This window comes from Salvelinus sp. IW2-2015, linkage group LG5 (assembly GCF_002910315.2).
Source record: "Salvelinus sp. IW2-2015 linkage group LG5, ASM291031v2, whole genome shotgun sequence".
In the NCBI taxonomy this organism is placed as follows: Eukaryota; Metazoa; Chordata; class Actinopteri; order Salmoniformes; family Salmonidae; genus Salvelinus; species Salvelinus sp. IW2-2015.
Window position 1 is genome coordinate 22842473 of NC_036844.1, and position 19992 is coordinate 22862464.

General features: G+C 42.2%; 2 protein-coding genes across 2 annotated transcripts in view; both read right to left on the bottom strand.

Moving 5' to 3' along the window:
- LOC111964073 (general transcription factor 3C polypeptide 5) overlaps nucleotides 1-4625 on the bottom strand; it is a 14511-nt gene extending 9886 nt beyond the window's left edge. The window contains exons 1-5 of the mRNA XM_070443748.1: nucleotides 3933-4625; nucleotides 3336-3534; nucleotides 2506-2704; nucleotides 2023-2218; nucleotides 186-443 (exon numbers count right to left, since the gene is read on the bottom strand). Of these exons, the coding sequence (XP_070299849.1) occupies nucleotides 186-443; nucleotides 2023-2218; nucleotides 2506-2704; nucleotides 3336-3534; nucleotides 3933-4169 (1089 nt within the window). The 5' untranslated portion in view covers nucleotides 4170-4625. The remainder of the gene's footprint in view (nucleotides 1-185; nucleotides 444-2022; nucleotides 2219-2505; nucleotides 2705-3335; nucleotides 3535-3932) is intronic.
- A 10105-nt stretch (nucleotides 4626-14730) lies between these two features.
- Nucleotides 14731-19992, bottom strand: LOC111964074 (zinc finger protein Gfi-1b-like). The gene is made up of 7 exons (XM_023987760.2): nucleotides 19810-19992; nucleotides 19069-19175; nucleotides 17123-17293; nucleotides 16731-16960; nucleotides 16423-16560; nucleotides 16057-16222; nucleotides 14731-15548 (listed from the first exon to the last, which is right to left on the bottom strand). The coding sequence occupies exons 2-7, from the start codon at nucleotides 19166-19168 to the stop codon at nucleotides 15370-15372; spliced, it is 984 nt and encodes a 327-aa protein (XP_023843528.1). The 5' UTR covers nucleotides 19169-19175; nucleotides 19810-19992; the 3' UTR covers nucleotides 14731-15369.

Here is a 19992-nt window from a genome sequence, read left to right on the forward strand (position 1 = left end):
ATGTTTGCGTCTTCTTTCTCTCTTGCCACCATCCACTTCTACTTCTCTCAAGAGGTTAATTTCAAGTCAAGTGAATTGAATAGGACATGGCATGTAAATAGAGAGATGCACTATTTCCCTTTATTGACCCCCTGCTGGTCTGGGTCTGCTCACCATATAGATTAGTTAGGTGTCAGAGAATATGCAGARAGCCAAACAATTGGCATCCTGATGAATGGTATACAGGTATGTGCCCTTGGGCTGTAGTATCCATGGTGACAGTTAGATAGCAGACATATGCTATTTMTGGAGYTYMYWWWCCTYTRGCTTTTTCCATTGGCTGGTCTAGGTCTCCTCACCATATAGTAGGCCATGATAGGGAGCAGCAGCTTCAGTTTATCAGGGTGGAGGTCCAGGTTGGCCTTGACCGCGTACCCGGACCAGATGGGCCGGCTCTCAAACATCTACACACAGTGTGGTTTGGGGAAAGTTAACAGAGGGTATATCAAAGCAATAGACTTAACATTTCCGATGTGTACATTTTCCATAGAAAAATACCATAGGAACATCCTTTGTACATGGTGATGTAAAAAAAAATAGGTGGGCAGGTAACGCCAGTGATGTAGTTGAATTTTTTAAATAATAAGTGGGTAAACTCTGATCACCGGTCACGGTAAGAAGTTACGCTCCCTATACTTTCAATGTACAGTACCAGTCAAAAGTTGACACACCTACTCAATCAAGGGTTTCTTTATTTTTAGTATTTTCTACATTGTAGAATAGTGAAGCATCAAAACTACACATGCGGAGATCATCCGTTCACCTACTCTGCGTCTCACAAAGACACGATGGTTTGAACCAAAAATCAGACCAAAGGACAGATTTCCACTGGTCTAATGTCCATTGCTCATGTTACCTGGCCCAAGCAAGTCTCTTCTTATTGGTGTCCTTTAGCTGTGGTTTCTTTGCAGCAATTCGACCATAAAGGTCTGATTCAGTCTCCTCTGAACAGTTAATATTGAGATGTGTCTGTTACTTGAACTCTATGAAGTATTTACTTGGGCTGAAATTTCTGAGGCTGGTAACTTTAATGAACTTATCCTCTGCAGCAGAGGTAACTCTGGGTCTTCCTTTCCTGTGGCGGTCCTCATGAGAGCCAGTTTCATCATGGTGCTTGATGGTGTTTGCGACTGCACTTGAAATAACTCAATGTTCTTGATGATGGACTGTTGTTTCTCTTTGCCTATTTGAGCTGTTCTTGCCATAATATGGACATGGTCTTTTACCAAATAGGGATATCTTCTGTATACCAACCCTACCTTGTCACAACACAACTAATTGGCTCAAGCGCATTAAGGAAAATAAATTCCACATATTAACATAAGGCACACCTGTTAATTGAAATGCATTCCAGGTGAATACCTCATGAAGCTGGTTGAGAGAATGCCAAGCGTGTGCAAAGCTGTCATCAAGGCAACAGGTGGCTACTTTGAAGAATCTCAAATATAAAATACATTTTGATTTGTTTAACACTTTTTTGGTTACTACATGATTACATATGTGTTATTTCATTGTTTGTCTTCACTATTATTCTACAATGTAGAAAACAGTAAAAATAAAGAAAAACCCTTGAATCAGTAGGTGTGTCCAAACTTTTGACTGGTACTGTATTTCTCAACAAAAGGTGGGTAAACTGTTGGGCAACAACAACAAAAAACTGGGTAAACTGTGTTCACCCTCCACTAGCACACTGGGTATCGTCATCAAGGTCTGAGAGTGTCCATTGTAATTCCATCTAAATCAGAGAGACCAAATACAAACTACCCTACAGGCTAACACTTAAGTAAACACTTCTGTCTTGAAATAGCATTAGAATTTTAAAAAAGGCTCAAACAGAAAAAAATGCTATGTTCCTATGCATATGTGACTAACATAATAAAAAATAGTTTCAAACATGAGAACATCCCCCCTGATTTTGACTTCATGCAGTCTTCACAATGGCTTGTGAATAAACCTCAGTAGCCCAATGCAAAGTATACTAACCTCCTTCAGTTGTTCCTCTGCCTTTATGTCACTGGGGTGAACACACACTCTCTTCCAGTTGACCTTGGCAGCCTCCATGGGCTCCGTGGGGATGTTCTGGTCGTTAAAAGTGAGGAAGATGGCATTATGAGGCCGACGCGCTCGACTCAAACCAATCAGATTATCCCTGGAGACTGTTGGGGGACAATGGCCTTCTCTGCACGGAAGACACAAGACCACAATGGTTTAGCTAATAACCCTTATGGGTTGGCCAATGGCCAAATCTATTAGCACCTGCATCTTTATAACTAAATAAGGGGCTTCCTGTCTTGCTCCTCTTGTTGAACACACCATTTTGTAAAGTTGTTGTTGTTGGGAATTCCTACGCATAATTGCTGACACAAATGTTGACTTCCATTTGCATATTTGTTTCTGACCTGAACACACTACCTCTGATGAGGGTGAAACTGTGTAGTGCAACACTGCTCCAATGCCCCTGCTTACTTGTGTTGGATTTCAGGTCGGTAGTTATAGTCCACAGCACTGTCCAGGCGAGAGAAGATGGGTGGAGGAAGGAAGAGGGGCACAGGCTGCTCAAAGAACTCATTATTCTCTGGTTTACGCAAGATGATCTTATCGTAGAGGGATGTGTGTGAGCCGTCCTTTGCTGAATGCACTGCAAGATACTGGAAGTCTGCCATCCCTGCAACAATTAACAATATACACTGATTGTACAAAACATTAAGAACACCTTCCTAATATTGAGCAGCGCAACCCACCCCGGCCCAAACCGGATTTGTCGTAAGCATTCTACAGGGATGCTGGCCCAGGTTTTAGTCCAATGCTTCCCACAGTTGTGTCAAGTTGGCTCGAAATCCTTTGGGTGGTGGACCATTCTCGATACACACAGGAAGCTGTTGAGAGTGAAAAACCCAGCAGTGTTGCAGTTCTTGACACAAACCTACGACCATACCCCCATTCAAGGGCACTAAAATATTTTGTCTTGCACCTTCAACCTCAATTGAGACATACAATCCGTCTCAAGGCTTAAAAATCCTTCTTTAACCCATCTCCTCCTCTTCATCTACACTCACTGAAGTGGATTTAACAAGTGACATCAATAAGGGATCATAGCTTTAGCCTGGATTCACCTGGTCAGTCTGCCATGGAAAGAGCAGGTGTTGTTAATGTTTTGTACACTCAGTGTACAACTTACATCAACAACAAATACACAATTAAGAGTAATAGCAGCACAGATCAGAGTAGGGAAGCAATGGGAAGGAATCATAAAGGGGTCACAGACACTCAAGTGTTTGAAGTTTAAGAAGTTGAACCTTGGAATTTGTATGTTGTCCCGATGACACCCAGGATGTCCATGTTGATTTGGGCTTCCTTGGGGTTGCCTTTACGCACCCTCCTTTTCATGCGCAGCAGCAGGTTGGTGGAGGGGTAACGGTTTCCACAGACAGGGTGACAGAACGGGTCCTGGGGACGAAAGCGAAGTTCCAACCGTCTGCTGGGGTCAGCATAGGTCTGTGGAGAAGCAATTCCTTTTTAGTTCATCATCATTATTATGAACAACGCAAATAGTGGTGAATTATGGGAACAACAACATGTGAGTACGTATGTCTGAAGTAGCTAGCACCTGTTACCTACAGTAAACTAATATGATGTGAATGATAAAATGTATCATTAAAACATGTCGCTAGCTAGTTATATATATATATATATATAACTATATATAGATATGTGGGTTTTTCACTCAACAGCTTCCTGTGTGTATCATATATATAACTAGCTAGCGACATGTTTTAATGAGAAATGTATATATATATATGAATAAACATTACAAGCAGACTAACGTAGCTTGCAAGTGACAAGTCGCGCATGCGCTGATCGGCGTGTGTAGCTAGCTAGAATTGCTTGCTCACCTTGGACATCCCTTGTATACCCCCAATACTTTCCAGCATCTTGTCCACATTGGAGATAATACCTGGATATTCCACACAGACGAGTTTATTGTCCTCTGATAGGGAAAGAGTCGACGAACTCTCAGGCACAACACTGGCAGTGAACGTCTCATCACTTGTGCTGCCCGAGACAGACTGGCGCGTGCCGGTTATCTCTTTCATTGTAAAATTCAAATCGTCCAACCCGGATGCTGCCATCTCACCTTTAGATAAATAACTGTCACAGTTTGAGTTGATTGCGTTATTTGAATGCACTTAAGTTGACTAATTAGCGAAACAATTTACAGATTAAAGTGTGGTTTTCTGGTTCGTAAAAAGCTCAAACATTTCGACCAATAAATCCCTACGGGTGGAAACAATTGGACTTGTTTATAGTTCCGGCCGGCCAGAGAGAATGATTAGACTTGACGAATATAGGCTGTGGAAGAAGCATGTTTGATGTCAGCCACAATATTTAGTTTATCCATATAAACCCCTTAGGCTATATTCAGCCAGGTCTAATAATTCTCACTACGGTCAGTATTATGCGTGATCCTTGGAACAGCCCAAACTAGATCTGAAGTCTAAGCAATTTCAAGCCAGAAGGGGGCAGGAGATGTACTGCAAGAAAAAGGCTAGACAATTAAGTTAAGGTCAGGTTTTGGTTTAAGCATCAGGTGTTAATTTGACTCTGGGGAAGTAGATAAAGAGCCTAACTGCCAAAATCCTGAAATCTCCCTTTAATGTATACTTCTGTCTTACACATAAAATTGAAATGTTTGGATATTGTCTCAGATTGATAAAGCCACTTGTAATTTGCCTCACCCTATTGATACAACTGCTATATCAGTTGTATCACCATTTTAAAAGTTTACTTTATGCTAAACTCCAATTTGGGATCCTGCCCCCAGGGTTTCCTTGTTATTTAGAAAAGGAGTGATCTGGTCTTGCTGTTAGGAACTTTGAAACAGTGGTTTGTACATTTGTATCATGTCCTCCTCCCTCAAGTGTGGTGTAATCTGTATAATCTCATAACATCCTCCATCAGAAAGAGAGAATCTGATTCTACAGAGGAGAAGTAATATTAGATCAGCAAAGCAAGTTGTGTTAGAATATGTTGGAAAGGCCTACAATTTAGCAATGTTCTATTTAGTGATAGACATTTCTGTTTACTTTTAAAAAATCCGACTTCTGTGCCTTAAGGGCAATATAAGATAATATGATGTGACTCAAGATAAACAGTATATGTTTTCCATTGGCTTCTTGTTTTTTTTGTAGGCTTGATGATGGCTGGTGTCCTTCTGATAGTCAAGTCGTGAAACTTTTGTTTTGACATCCTGTTTCAGTTTTACCACTTCAGATCCATTCCAACACAGTCACAGTGTATATTACAAATAACTACATTTCACTCCATCCCCTGAAATGGAGAGGATATTGGTGTGTAACAGCTGTTTGAATAAGAACCCTAGTGCCATGCTTTTCTAGAGTAGAGCCAGATAAGGCATTTGTGCTTCCTGCGTCGGGACGTATTATGAAGTTCTGTGCTTTGCGGGAGATGATGAGACAGCAGAAGAGGTCATGCTGGGAGAAACAATTTGTCATGTGGTGTGGTGGAGCCGGGGTGTCACACGGAGTGGGATCTAGCACCTCTGTCTATTGGTCCGTGCTCCTGTGTCTCCCAGATTACGGCTGTGTTGGGTGCTATCTCTGTGGAGGGACTGTTCACTCCTCCCTGTCGAGACTCTGGCATGTTTCCGACCGTTACAGTGTGGGGCAGCCATGATAAGACTATCACACACCCACCATTGCTTGCCCAGCAAGGCCTGCTGCATAGCCCCAGATTTCACCCTCTCTCTTTCCACCTCTTTCTCTATATCTCTTTTTAATTTTCACTCTCTTTCCTTGTTGACCCTGCTCAGTCCTTCTCACTCCTTTTTCAACTTCTCTCCCTTCCCTTCCCTCTCTCCTCTTCTCTCTCTCAGTGCATCATGTGCAGTCAGAAGCCCATGCTTTGCAGCTGATTGTGTGGCGGTTGGAAAGGCAAAGCCATTTTTGGATGATGAACTGCCTCAGAGCTGCAGCGAAGATGGCTGATGCCATTATTGTCATTCTGATCCACTACACTCTTCCCCCTGCTAACTGTCATTCAAATGGTATCACCAGCCCGCCACTCTCATGTGATCAGAGACCTACTTCCTGTGTCTATGGAAGAAAGCTGCCTCAGTTTGGCTTCTTCTTTAGTTCACTAGTCCAATAGCATTGAGAGTCAAGGCTAAACATAAACATATAAACGTCAAATAAATTTATCAAAAGGATGATATGAATGTTGTATTAGCAAAAGTAGATCAAATCAAGCTTCATGCCTCTTCAATGTTTTACCTCTTCAGCTTTCCCAGCTAGGTTCTGGAGAAGAGCATGACTTTACCTCTAATTTGATGCTTTACACAAACAAATACACCACTCCCTGGATTTAAATAATGATTGCCTTTTATCTTCTCTTCTTTGGTAATCTGCATGTGTTAGACTTGGCCTGGTCACTCCTCTCCTTCTCTGTCTCTTCTCTATCTCATACCATCCAGTACCTGGCTCTGAGGTCATAAACATGGATGATAGGGTTCTTTGTCCTTCAGTTGATTTGGAGCGGGGCAGTTCATGTAGCTAGGGATGTGTAACTTAAAAATATATATATATTGTCAATTAATACTTTCCATGGACTTTCTATGTCAAGCATTGCTAACTGTAAATATAATACTATATGTCTGTACATCGATGTTATAGCTTCCATTGCTTGAAACAGTAAATACTCAGTGTATGCTAATTAAAGTAGTACATAAAATAGTACATATTTCTTAAGATAGAGCAGCCCATGGGAGATATCCGTTCTTCAACATGTCTCCCCTAGCTTTTAGCCTCGGGCTGGCACACCTTTCCACCTTCCAACCCTTTACCAGGGCACAGACCAGGGATATTTTGCATACTCATTTGCAAGACAAATTTAAATTCATCTTCTGGCCTACTCTACCTGTGTGTGTGTGTGTGTGTGTGTGTGTGTGTGTGTGTGTGTGTGTGTGTGTGTGTGTGTGTGTGGTGTGTGTGTGTGTGTGTGTGTGTGTGTGTGTGTGTGTGTTGTGTGTGTTGTGTGTGTGTTGTGTGTGTGTGTGTGTGTGGTGTGTGTGTGTGTGTGTGTGTGAGAGTGCTTGGTATGGTTAGGTTAAGAGTGTGTGCAGATGTGTGCCATGATTTTCTTGTGATTTACAGGGTCTTGGCTGGGTGGAACAGATTTTGAGTTTTTTTCTTGTTTTCTGTTAATGTGTTTGTCAGTGTTAAGTCAGTTTCTGGTATCTGATTCCTCCACAAGCTTGCTGGCAAGGCAGCAGGCATGGGCCGTTAGACGAATTAGTGCTGCACAATTGAAAAGAAAGCAGTTTGCTTTGTTGATTTCACCTTTTGTTTCATTATCTTGTAGTTAAAAAAATTAAATAAAAAAATGAGGGGAAAATAATTTGTCTTGATTTAGCTTAAGTTTGTTGTTGAGCTGGAAGTGTTTAAAGATGTTAATTTTATCTTTACTTTGAGTGGACAGTTTAACATTGAAGTTCTAGAGAAACGTACAGTTTAGTTCTTTGAAGGATTAGGATGCCACTGTGCCCCAGGCCGGCACAGGAGATGCAAATGAAGAGGGGGAGGAGAGAGAGAGAGCATAAAAGCATACAATAATTAATATATGCTATTGAGACGTTACTATATTGTGTTGTTTTAATTAAAACCCTGCGTTGTGTTGTATTAAATGATAAAAAGCACAGACACACACCTGTATGCGAATGTTGAAAAGGGAAGTTCAGCTCAGGTGCGTGTGGATGGACCTGGTCCCCTAATTTCCCCAGTTTCCCCCCAGGCTACAGTCTGGGCCCCACCCCTCCAATGCAGGACCCATGTCCTGTTTGTTTAGGCCCGCTCGTCCTGCTCCTCTCTCTGCCATTGGCTGCCTGTGCAGCATTTTGTTTTGCTCTGTACCCTCACACCAGGATGCAACCCTAACTGTTTCTCCTGAGCACAACGGACCCTGTTGCCTGGGTTATATAAACACTCATTTGCATGGGACCACAGATTTGTTTACCAACTGTACCAGACAGTGGACAGGATGTATGTTTCATTCCGCACCTAGACACTGATTTCTGTAACAAACCCGCAACATAAACTCATACTGCTGTTGTGACCATGTACGGGTGTTGTATTTTTCACCTACTGATTTAACTCAGGTTGAATTTTTTTTTTTTAGGCAAATCTGGAACCCTCCAAACAGGATTTCCGGAACACCAGGGAATTTATTGAAAGTTCATGGAATTCTGCTACCCTGCAGCATAAAGTGGGAATTTAATATATTTTTGTTAGAAATTAGCAAACAGTTGTGGACAGTGGTAGGTCTAAAACCTCAAAACCTGATTCAACCCATAGTTGTACTTGGCCAGCTACTTATACAGTATTTGATAACAGATTTTACTAAGAAATGGTCTGATTTGACTGTAACAGCTTAAATGGCCTAACTGGATTTGGTGTTTGAGGAAGGTGTTGTGTCTTCATGAGAAGTGCAATGTGTATGTCTAAGCAAACCTGTCAGAATGGATGGGTGTGGTACGGTCACAACTTGCAGACTTGTTTACGTGCTGCTGTGCGTTTTGTTGCCAACCCTACTTTTCTACCTGACAACTTTACGGTTTTTACTTTTTAATTACCGTTTATATTTTTTGTTTTTCCCTCACTCAACTTTTTTCCATTCAACTTTTTCACTCCGGACGTTTGATCTGGACATGGTTCGCCAGGACTTCCAGCAGCCGAAGCTAAGTAGTAACATTAACATGATGCCTTCTACTTGCACTCGCTGTAATCATAATATACAGGAGAACGATCGCCTTGCGGCGAGGATAGCTGTGCTGCAAGCCCAGCTTCAGACGCAATCGTTAGGCAAGGGTAATTTCAGTGTAGGAAAGGAGGAAACAGCATCTGTGCCACCAATAAGTACAGATAGTAACGTTAGTATAAATCCCCTCGCACGGTCCCCGCAGCCGGACAACTTTCTCATGGCTTCTGGAGGGAAATGCTGTAGGAATGCTCAACCGGTGTCGCTCATTCAGCCGACAGAAACTTTCAACCTGTTCTCCCCATTAAGCAGCGAGTCGGAGTCAGAGGCCGAGCCTTCTCTGGTCTCTACTCCTCCCGTTACGGGGTCTGAGACGCTGAAGGCTCCCACCATTAGCTCTGACAAATTGAAAACCCTAGTCATTGGCGACTCCATTACCCGCAGTATTAGACTTAAAACTAATCATCCAGCGATCATACACTGTTTACCAGGGGGCAGGGCTACCGACGTTAAGGATAATCTGAAGATAGTGCTGACTAAAGTTAAAACTGGCGAGTATAGAGATATTGTTATCCACGTCAGCACCAACGATGTTAGGATGAAACAGTCAGAGGTCACCAAGTGCAACATAGCTTCAGCGTGTAAATCAGCTAGAAAGATGTGTCGGCATCGAGTAATTGTCTCTGGCCCCCTCCCAGTCAGGGGGAGTGATGAGCCAGCCCTACAGCAGAGTCTCACAACTCAATCGCTGGTTGAAAACTCTTTTCTAACCATCCCAAAAGATAGAATTTGTAGATAATTGACCCTCTTTCTGGGACTCACCCACAAACAGGACCAAGCCTGGCCTGTTGAGGAGTGACGGAATCCATCCTAGCTGGAGGGGTGCTCTCATTTTATCTACGGACATAGACAGGGCTCTAACTCCCCTAGCTCCAGAATGAAATAGGGTACAGGCCAGGCAGCAGGCTGTTAGCCAGCCTGCCAGCTTAGTGGAGTCTGCCACTAGCACAGTCAGTGTAGTCAGCTCAGCTATCCCCATTGAGACTGTGTCTGTGCCTCGACCTAGGTTGGGCAAAACTAAACATGGCGGTGTTCGCCTTAGCAATCTCACTGGAATAAAGACCTCTATTCCTGCCATTATTGAAAGAGATCGTGATACCTCACATCTCAAAATAGGGCTACTTAATGTTAGATCCCTCACTTCAAAGGCAGTTATAGTCAATGAACTAATCACTGATCATAATCTTGATGTGATTGGCCTGACTGAAACATGGCTTAAGCCTGATGAATTTACTGTGTTAAATGAGGCCTCACGTCCTGGTTACACTAGTGACCATACCCCCTGCGCACCCCGCAAAGGCGGAGGTGTCGCTAACATTTACGATAGCAAATTTCAATTTACAAAAAAAAAACGGCGTTTTCATCTTTTGAGCTTCTAGTCATGAAATCTATGCAGCCTACTCAATCACTTTTTATAGCTACTGTTTACAGGCCTCCTGGGCCATATACAGCGTTCCTCACTGAGTTCCCTGAATTCCTATCGGACCTTGTAGTCATAGCAGATAATATTCACATTTTTGGTGACTTTAATATTCACATGGAAAAGTCCACAGACCCACTCCAAAAGGCTTTCGGAGCCATCATCGACTCAGTGGGTTTTGTCCAACATGTCTCTGGACCTACTCACTGCCACAGTCATACTCTGGACCTAGTTTTGTCCCATGGAATAAATGTTGTGGATCTTAATGTTTTTCCTCATAACCCTGGACTATCGGACCACCATTTTATTACGTTTGCAATCGCAACAAATAATCTGCTCAGACCCCAACCAAGGAGCATCAAAAGTCGTGCTATAAATTCTCAGACAACCCAAAGATTTCTTGATGCCCTTCCAGACTCCCTCTGCCTACCCAAGGACGTCAGAGGACAAAAATCGGTTAACCACCAAACTGAGGAACTCAATTTAACCTTGCGCAATACCCTAGATGCAGTTGCACCCCTAAAAACTAAAAACATTTGTCATAAGAAACTAGCTCCCTGGTATGCAGAAAATACCCGAGCTCTGAAGCAAGCTTCCAGAAAATTGGAACGGAAATGGCGCCACACCAAACTGGAAGTCTTCCGACTAGCTTGGAAAGACAGTACTAGTACCGTGCAGTATCGAAGAGCCCTCACTGCTGCTCGATCATCCTATTTTTCCAACCTAATTGAGGAAAATAAGAACAATCTGAAATTTATTTTTGATACTGTCGCAAAGCTAACTAAAAAGCAGCATTCCCCACGAGAGGATGGCTTTCACTTCAGCAGTAATACATTCATGAACTTCTTTGAGGAAAAGATCATGATCATTAGAAAGCAAATTATGGACTCCTCTTTAAATCTGCGTATTCCTCCAAAGCTCAGTTGTCTTGAGTCTGCACAACTCTGCCAGGACCTAGGATCAAGGGAGACACTCAAGTGTTTTAGTACTATATCTCTTGACACAATGATGAAAATAATCATGGCCTCTAAACCTTCAAGCTGCATACTGGACCCTATTCCAACTAAACTACTGAAAGAGCTGCTTCCTGTGCTTGGCCCTTCTATGTTGAACATAATAAACGGCTCTCTATCCACCGGATGTGTACCAAACTCACTAAAAGTGGCAGTAATAAAGCCTCTCTTGAAAAAGCCAAACCTTGACCCATTAAATTTATATAATAAACTATCGGCCTATATCGAATCTCCCATTCCTCTCAAAAGTTGCGCAGCAACTCACTGCCTTCCTGAAGACAAACAATGTATACGAAATGCTTCAGTTTGGTTTTAGACCCCATCATAACACTGACTGCACTTGTGAAGGTGGTAAATGACCTTTTAATGGCGTCAGACTGAGGCTCTGCATCTGTCCTCGTGCTCCTAGACCTTAGTGCTGCTTTTGTTACCATCAATCACCACATTCTTTTGGAGAGATTGGAAACCCAAATTGGTCTACACGGACAAGTTCTGGCCTGGTTTAGATCTTATCTGTCGGAAAGATATCAATTTGTCTCTGTGAATGGTTTGTCCTCTGACAAATCAACTGTAAACGTTGGTGTTCCTCAAGGTTCCGTTTTAGGACCACTATTGTTTTCACTATACATTTTACCTCTTGGGCATGTCATTCGAAAACATAATGTTAACTTTCACTGCTATGCGGATGACACACAGCTGTACATTTCAATGAAACATGTATAACCGATGTGAAATGGCTAGCTAGTTAGCGGTGGTGTGCGCTAATAGCGTTTCAATCGGTGACGTCACTCGCTCTGAGACCTGAAGTAGATGTTCCCCTTGCTCTGCAAGAGCCGTGGCTTTTGTGGCGCGATGGGTAGCGATGCTTCGTGGGTGTCAGTTGTCTATGTGTGCAGAGGGTCCCTGGTTCGAGCCCGGGGCGAGGGGACGGACGAAAGTTATACTGTTACACATGGTGAAGCCCCAAAATTGCCCTCGCTAGATGCCTGTGTTTCAGACATAAGGAAGTGGATGGCTGCAAACTTTCTACTTTTAAACTCAGACAAAACAGAGATGCTTGTTCTAGGTCCCAAGAAACAAAGAGATCTTCTGTTGAATCTGACAATTAATCTTGATGGTTGTACAGTCGTCTCAAATAAAACTGTGAAAGACCTCTGCGTTACTCTGGACCCTGATCTCTCTTTTGACGAACATATCAAGACTGTTTCAAGGACAGCTTTTTTCCATCTACGTAACATTGCAAAAATCAGAAATGTTCTGTCCAAAAATGATGCAGAAAAATTAATCCATGCTTTTGTTGCTTCTAGGTTAGACTACTGCAATGCTCTACTTTCCGGCTACCCGGATAACCACTAAATAAACTTCAGTTTGTGCTAAGTACGGCTGCTAGAATCCTGACAAGAACCAAAAAAATTGATCATATTACTCCAGTGCTAGCCTCCCTACACTGGCTTCCTGTTAAGGCAAGGGCTGATTTCAAGGTTTTACTGCTAACCTACAAAGCATTACATGGGCTTGATCCTACCTATCTTTCCGATTTGGTCCTGACATACATAACTACACGTACGCTACGGTCACAAGACGCAGGCCTCCTAATTGTCCCTAGAATTTCTAAGCAAACAGCTGGAGTCAGTGCTTTCTCCTATAGAGCTCCATTTTTATGGAATGTCTGCCTACCCATGTGAGAGATGCAGACTCGGTCTCAACCTTTAAGTCTTTATTGAAGACTCATCTCTTCAGTAGGTCCTATGATTGAGTGTAGTCTGGCCCAGGAGTGTGAAGGTGAACGGAAAGGCTATGGAGCAACAAACCACCCTTGCTGTCTCTGTCTGGCCAGTTCCTCTCTCTCCACTGGGATTCTCTGCCTCTAACCCTATTACAACAGCTGAGTCACTGGCTTACTGGTGCTCTTCCATGCCGTCCCTAGGAGGGGTGCATCACTTGAGTGGGTTGAGTCGTTGACGTGGTCTTCCTGTCTGGGTTGTCTCAGGATGGTAAATTGGTAGTTGAAGATATCTCTCTAGTGGTGTGGGGGCTGTGCTTTGGCAAAGTGGGTGGGGTTATATCCTGCCTGTTTGGCCCTGTCCGGGGGTATCATCGGATGGGGCCACAGTGTCTCCTGACCCCTCCTGTCTCAGCCTCCAGTATTTATGCTGCAGTAGTTTATGTGTCGGGGGGCTAGGGTCAGTCTGTTATATCTGGAGTATTTCTRCTGTCTTATCCGGTGTCCTGTGTGAARRTAAGTATGCTCTCTCTAATTCTCTCTTTCTTTCTTTCTCTCTCGGAGGACCTGAGCCCTAGGACCATGCCTCAGGACTACCTGGCATGATGACTCCTTGCTGTCCCCAGTCCATCTGGCCGTGCTGCTGCTCCAGTTTCAACTGTTCTGCCTGCGGCTATGGAACCCTGACCTGTTCACCGGACGTGCTACCTGTCCCAGACCTGTTGTTTTCAACTCTCTAGAGACAGCAGGAGCAGTAGAGATAGTCTCAATGATCGGCTATGAAAGCCAACTGACATTTACTCCTGAGGTGCTGACTTGTTGCACCCTCGACAACTACTGTGAGACAACTACTGTGATTATTATTATTTGACCATGCTGGTCATTTATGAACATTTGAACATCTTGGCCATGTTCTGTTATAATCTCCACGCGGCACAGCCAGAAGAGGACTGGCCACCCCTCATAGCCTGGTTCCTCTCTAGGTTTCTTCCTAGGTTTTGGCCTTTCTAAGGAGTTTTTCCTAGCCACCGTGCTTCTACATCTGCATTGCTTGCTGTTTGGGGTTTTAGGCTGGGTTTCTGTACAGCACTTTGAAATATCAGCTGATGTAAGAAGGGCTATATAAATAAATTTGATTTGATATGGGGACAGGCTGTTTGAGTACTCCATGCTCTGTCTGTTGTCATACAGTATATCCAATATCATAATACAGAGGGAATACACTTCTTCTTCCCACTTGAAGACCAACAGTGTGACTAACTAGAGATGAAGCTGAATGTGCAGACCTTTGTTTACGGGTGTGAAGAACTGCATTATACATGGGGAAGGCCTAAGCAGTTTGTATATTAGTGATTGAGATTTTGGAAGGATTGGGGAGATTGATCCTCCCTCTCCGCTCTTTGGTGGGCAGTCCATTCCTCTGTGTGACATTTGAAAGCCTGGCGGACTTGAGATTTGCATGGTTTTCCAGGTATAGATTTGAATTATCTCTGACTGGTCATGCTAGAGATTTCAGCCCCAGACAACATGAGCTCAGCCTTGCAGAGGACTGCTACAGAGCCAGTTGGAAGACAGTCTGCATGCAACCTGCGCCATGAGTAAACGGTCACACATAAAGGCTTACCATGAGCCATCTCATCTTACTAAGCTAACATGCTGCTTGTATTTGACCTTTTGACTGTTTTTTCCCCTCTTCTTCACAATGTTTGTCAACTTGTCACATGACAGTGAATGCATGATTATGTTAAATATGGGCGGAGTGTGAGTTGTCTTTTCTCCGCAAACCACAATGATTACGAGGATTATAATAAAATATCACCGTTATTTGGAGAGCATTTATTCATTCATACCATTGCTTCCTTTTATTTGACATAAGATTCATTTATAACTATAGTATGAATGGCAAACAAACTCTTTGTGAACATATAAAGCTTTTTCTTAAATACATTATGCAACAAAATCATGAGACCTATCTCTCTTCACATTTGACTTTAAAGGCCTCTGTCATAAGTATACAACATCATAATGCACCCAAAGGATATCAGTTGAATTAGATTTTATTCCAAAGGGCTGTTCCTCCTTAAGTGATAGCAAATACTTAATGAAAAAAGTATATTCATAATTTGCCTTGTCTAAAGTCTGATTGACTTAAAAATGCCTTTTCACAAGAAGGATAAGATTCAATACGATATGTGTAAAACAAAATGATTGTGTCCATAGTGGATATTTTGTGTCATGATGCTCACCACTAAGGGACATGTTTGGTCGTTCTTTCTCTTTCTTTGCTATGTTGTTTTGCTAAGGCACTCTTTCCTCTTCTTCTCTATCCATTGTTCTCAACCTCGTCACTTCAGGCCATGCTGGCTCTCATGGTGTCTGCGGAGGTCCACCTTGCGTTGGAAGCCCTTGACACAGATCTCACAGCCAAAGGGCTTAAAGCCTGTGTGTTTACGACTGTGTGTGATGAGGTTGGAGCTCTGGCTAAATGCCTTGCCACACACCTGGCATTTGTGGGGCTTCTCACCTAAATAGACACATACAAAGACATGTTTAAACAGTGACATTATCAAATCTATCAGAATCAAATATCACAGTTTCATTTTGTATTGATGCTCTTGCTGTACAAGTATAAAAAGTATGAAAACGGATAACATGTAACGCATGAGGTATATCTGTGCTGTAAAGTCAGTATCAGTGACTGGGAGGAAAGAATCGTGCCATTGTTAAGATTTGTCAAACATTCATTGGAGACATATTCCACCTGCACAGAGTTCCTTTCACAGAGGCCTTGGCAAAGTAGGAAAACCAGATATGCAAATCAGATGGACATTTGTTTAAGTTTATTTTTCTGATTCATCAGCAGTTATATTACTCTAGGAAACAATTCATGTTAACAGCACCTAGAAAGCAGAGAACTACAGTGTGAGGCAATCACTAACGTTGCTTTTTAGTTTTCTGAGAAATTACAATACAATCAAATCAGTGGTTGGATCCCTAACTTTGGTGCTCTGTGGATGCTCTTCTCTCCTCACCTGTGTGGATGTAGGTGTGTTTCTTCATGTCCGACTTCTGGTGGAACCTCTTTCCACAGTACTGACAGGGGTAGGGCCTGGTGTCGGAGTGGATGAGTAGATGGGTGGAGAGGGTGGAAGAGCGCTTGAATGTCTTTCCACACATCTTGCATTCAAAACTTCTTTCCTTTGTTTAAGGAAACATGTACTTAATTTATCATCTCATCTCAAATATCATTGTCATGAAAGTATGTACCTTAGGCTACTTTTCTATGGAAGTATACACATAATTTAGGGCAATTTGGACAATGTGCCAGATTACACATCTCTGGTTGTCTGTCTTGTCTCCTTAACCATCTCCAACAGGACACTGTGCATTGTGGGTACCTGTGAGTGAACGTTCATGTGTTGCTCCAGACTGACAGCATGGCCAAAGGTTTTCCTGCAGATGCTGCAGCCGAATGGTCTGGTCCCGCTGTGGGAGCGTCTGACATGCACCTCCAAACCATGAGGGGTTGAGAACACCTGCCGTGGCAGAGGAGGACAGGGCTAGGAGGAGCTTTTCATGAAGTCACAATGTCAATGTGTAGTCTTTTAAACAAGTGTTCTGGCAGTCTAATTCTCTATAGGCCCATTAGTTATTGTCAGTTACACAGTGTAAAGAGAAAGCTATGACACCACTCCTGCATATGTACCTTGTCACAGGTGATGCAGTGATAAGTTCCCGAGGTGGGGTAGTAGTGTGTGCTGCAGTCCAGAGGTTGCTGGGGCTCAGGGCTGTGGCTGACTTTAGCCCCAAATAGGCTCCTGGAGTGCTGCAGGAGGGAGGGGAGGAAGCCCATCGTACAAAGGTCATAGGGCGCAGGTACAGAGTCCCAGGTGTAGGAGGGCTTGTAGTATGCAGGGAGCTCTGCCATGTGAGCCTCTGAGGGTAGAAGTAATAAGACAATTGACTCAATGAACACTTCCTCTGAAAAAACCTGAATCATATATTGTCCCATTTAGGACCAATAAGGTTCTATTATATTCTATTCCCAACGATTTTTGTCTCTTCACAACATCCCAGCCCAGTTGGAGGGTCTCTCACCTGATAAGTAGTATGGTGGTGTAGCAGGGGTAACAGGGTGTCCTGTTGGGTCAGGGTGAAAGGGGACTGGCCGTTCAGGCTCCTGTTCATTTTTCATGTAAGAATAGGTGTCAGGATGAGTGGGCTGACTCAGTGACTGAGGCCTGACTGGAGACTCTGGACTCTTTGGTTCTGACAAGATCAAATCAAATAGAATGTTTTTTGTCACATGGACCGAATACAACAGGTATGGAGCCCTTTTCCAACAATGGAGAGTTAAAAAGTAATAAAATATATTTTTTTATATGAGAAAGGTTTATCTGTGAAAATGTACATAAATGTACAGGTAACTGCGAAAATAAAGGAAACACTTGAGTAAATGATGGATAGAAGGTATATTAAAAGCAGGTTCTTCCACACAGATGTGGCTGTGGTTCCGGAGTTAATTGAGCAATTAAAACATCCCATTATGCTAAGGTTCATGTATAAAAATTCCCAGTTTCCCATTATGTTGGCTATCATGGCTAGAAGAAGACATCTCAGTGGTCATGTCCTAATACCCATACTAGCGTACTAAATAGTATGCAAAAAAAAAAGTTTTTATAGTGTGCGAAGTTTTGAAAATAGTATTCCCAATGCATCATCTAATGCACGATTGCGTTGACTCCCGCCATTCGTTCATTTTGGTACAGTGCATCAATTTATCTGATTATCAGCTGTTGTCAAACTGTTGAGTTGGAAAAGACAAGTGAATTAAATTAGATCAAACACCGAAATGAGTATGCAGTTTAAGTATGTACACTGAACTAAAATATAAACGCAGCATGTAAAGTGTTGGTCCCATTCTGATTGGTGGGGCCTGGCTCCCCAGTGGGTGGGCCCGGCTGTCAAGTGGGTGGGCCTATGCCCTCCCAGGCCCACCCATGGCTGCAGTCATGTGAAATCCATAGATTAGGGCCTAATAAATGTATTTCAATTAACTGATTTCCTTATATGAACTGTAACTCAGTAAAACATTTGAAAATGTTGCATGCGGCGTTTATATTTTTCTTCAGTATAGTACACTAGTATGGGTATTCGGACACGGCAAGTGAATTTGAAACAGGGGTCTCAAAGGGTTTAAAGTGTGTGTGTGTGTGTGTGTGTGTGTGTCACCAGATCTCAAGCTAATGGAACACTATGGGAGATTCTGAAGTGGCGCCTGAGACATAGTTTTCCACCACCAACAAAACACAAAATGATGGTATTTATCGTGAAAGAATGGTGTCGCATCCCTCCGATAGAGATCCAGACACGTGTACAATCTATGCCAAGGCGCATTGAAGCTGTTCTGGCGGTTCGTGGTGGCCCAACGCCCTATTAAAACGCTTTATGTTGTGTTTCCTTTATTTTGGCAGTTACCTGTACAGTGCATACTCTGACGGCTATTCTTCAGAATAATTTCTCTTTTGCATATCCGTGAAACCAGCCCTAACCGCTCAGTTTCAATAGGCGAATTCCTATGAATTCAAAGAATTCAGTGAATTGTGAACGCATTGACAAATCTGACCATCAATAACAGTCGGAGCATATTTCTCTTGCTTTGGACGATACTTCGTCTAATAGTTCAACAGGTGTTGCCTCTGTCCTCAATTGTATTTATTTTCTATGATGATGTTTAACATACATTTATAAAAGTCCCACTGCATGCTGCAACTCATCATTATGGTTTCACTTTCCTCAAGTCAAATAAATGTAATTTGTTTTTCATTTTTTTGCAATAGCCTATAGTGGTGCAGATAGAAAAAATACTGATGTCTGTGATGCACAGGGGTGTGAATAGAGGAAATGTAAACTTGTCATTGTCAATTGATGAATTATAAACTGTGGCAATGCATGAAATAACTGGCAAATCATTATACACTTCTCATAATACACTTGTAAAAGTATTGATGAGTCTCCATGATAATCTTGGCATTCTAACTAACCTGTAAATGCAGGGTCCCTCGATTCGGCTTCATCTTCGTGAGATTGGTGCACATTGTAAGATGTGCACCTCTTGTTTTTCACCAAAAAGGATCGTGGCATGACAACGCTGTTGGAAAAAATAATTATGGCAAATGCTTATAGGCATCTCAAAATATTTGAGGTATTATGGAGGCCTAGGCCTAACATGTTATAATGCAGTTTACGAGTCTGTGAACTTTCAAAATGTTTAGGTGGGCTGATATAACATTTTTTAAGGAGTGAGTTTGAGCGAGGGAAACAATGGGCTAAATAAATTATTATATATTTAGGTAGGTTGTTTGACTTTATGCTAACACTAATGTTTTAAATGTAGGCTAAATAAACTGTTGTCCTACATGAATTGTACATTTAAAATAACCAAGCCATACCAACTAATTCCCAGAATATCCCACAAATAAATATGCTGTCAAGTCCAATACAATAGAATGATCAATCAGTATTTGAGTTACCTATTTAAGTATGTAGGCTTATCATGAAATAACGCTGTAAAAGACTGAAAAAAAAGCATATGATAGGCTTGTGATGTTTAAAATAATAATAATACATTACTGACTTGGATCGGCTAATTGTAAAATGCATAAATTTATTTATAACCTAAATTAATCTATCGTAATTTTCTTTATTCGAATTATCAATACAAATTTACATAAATTATGCTACAGGAAAAATTCGTTATAATAACATGCACTTGCTGCACTTACCGTTAGTTTATAACAAGTAGGCTAGGTAGGATAGTTGTCGTATTACTGTATATTACTGTATATTGGCAATGCTTACTTATTAAAACAATATCCAATAAGTCGAAGTAAAAATATTTCCTAAAATCCTTTCGCAAAACTCAGAATCCAAACCACTGTAAAACATCGCACTTTTTGCTCTTTTCT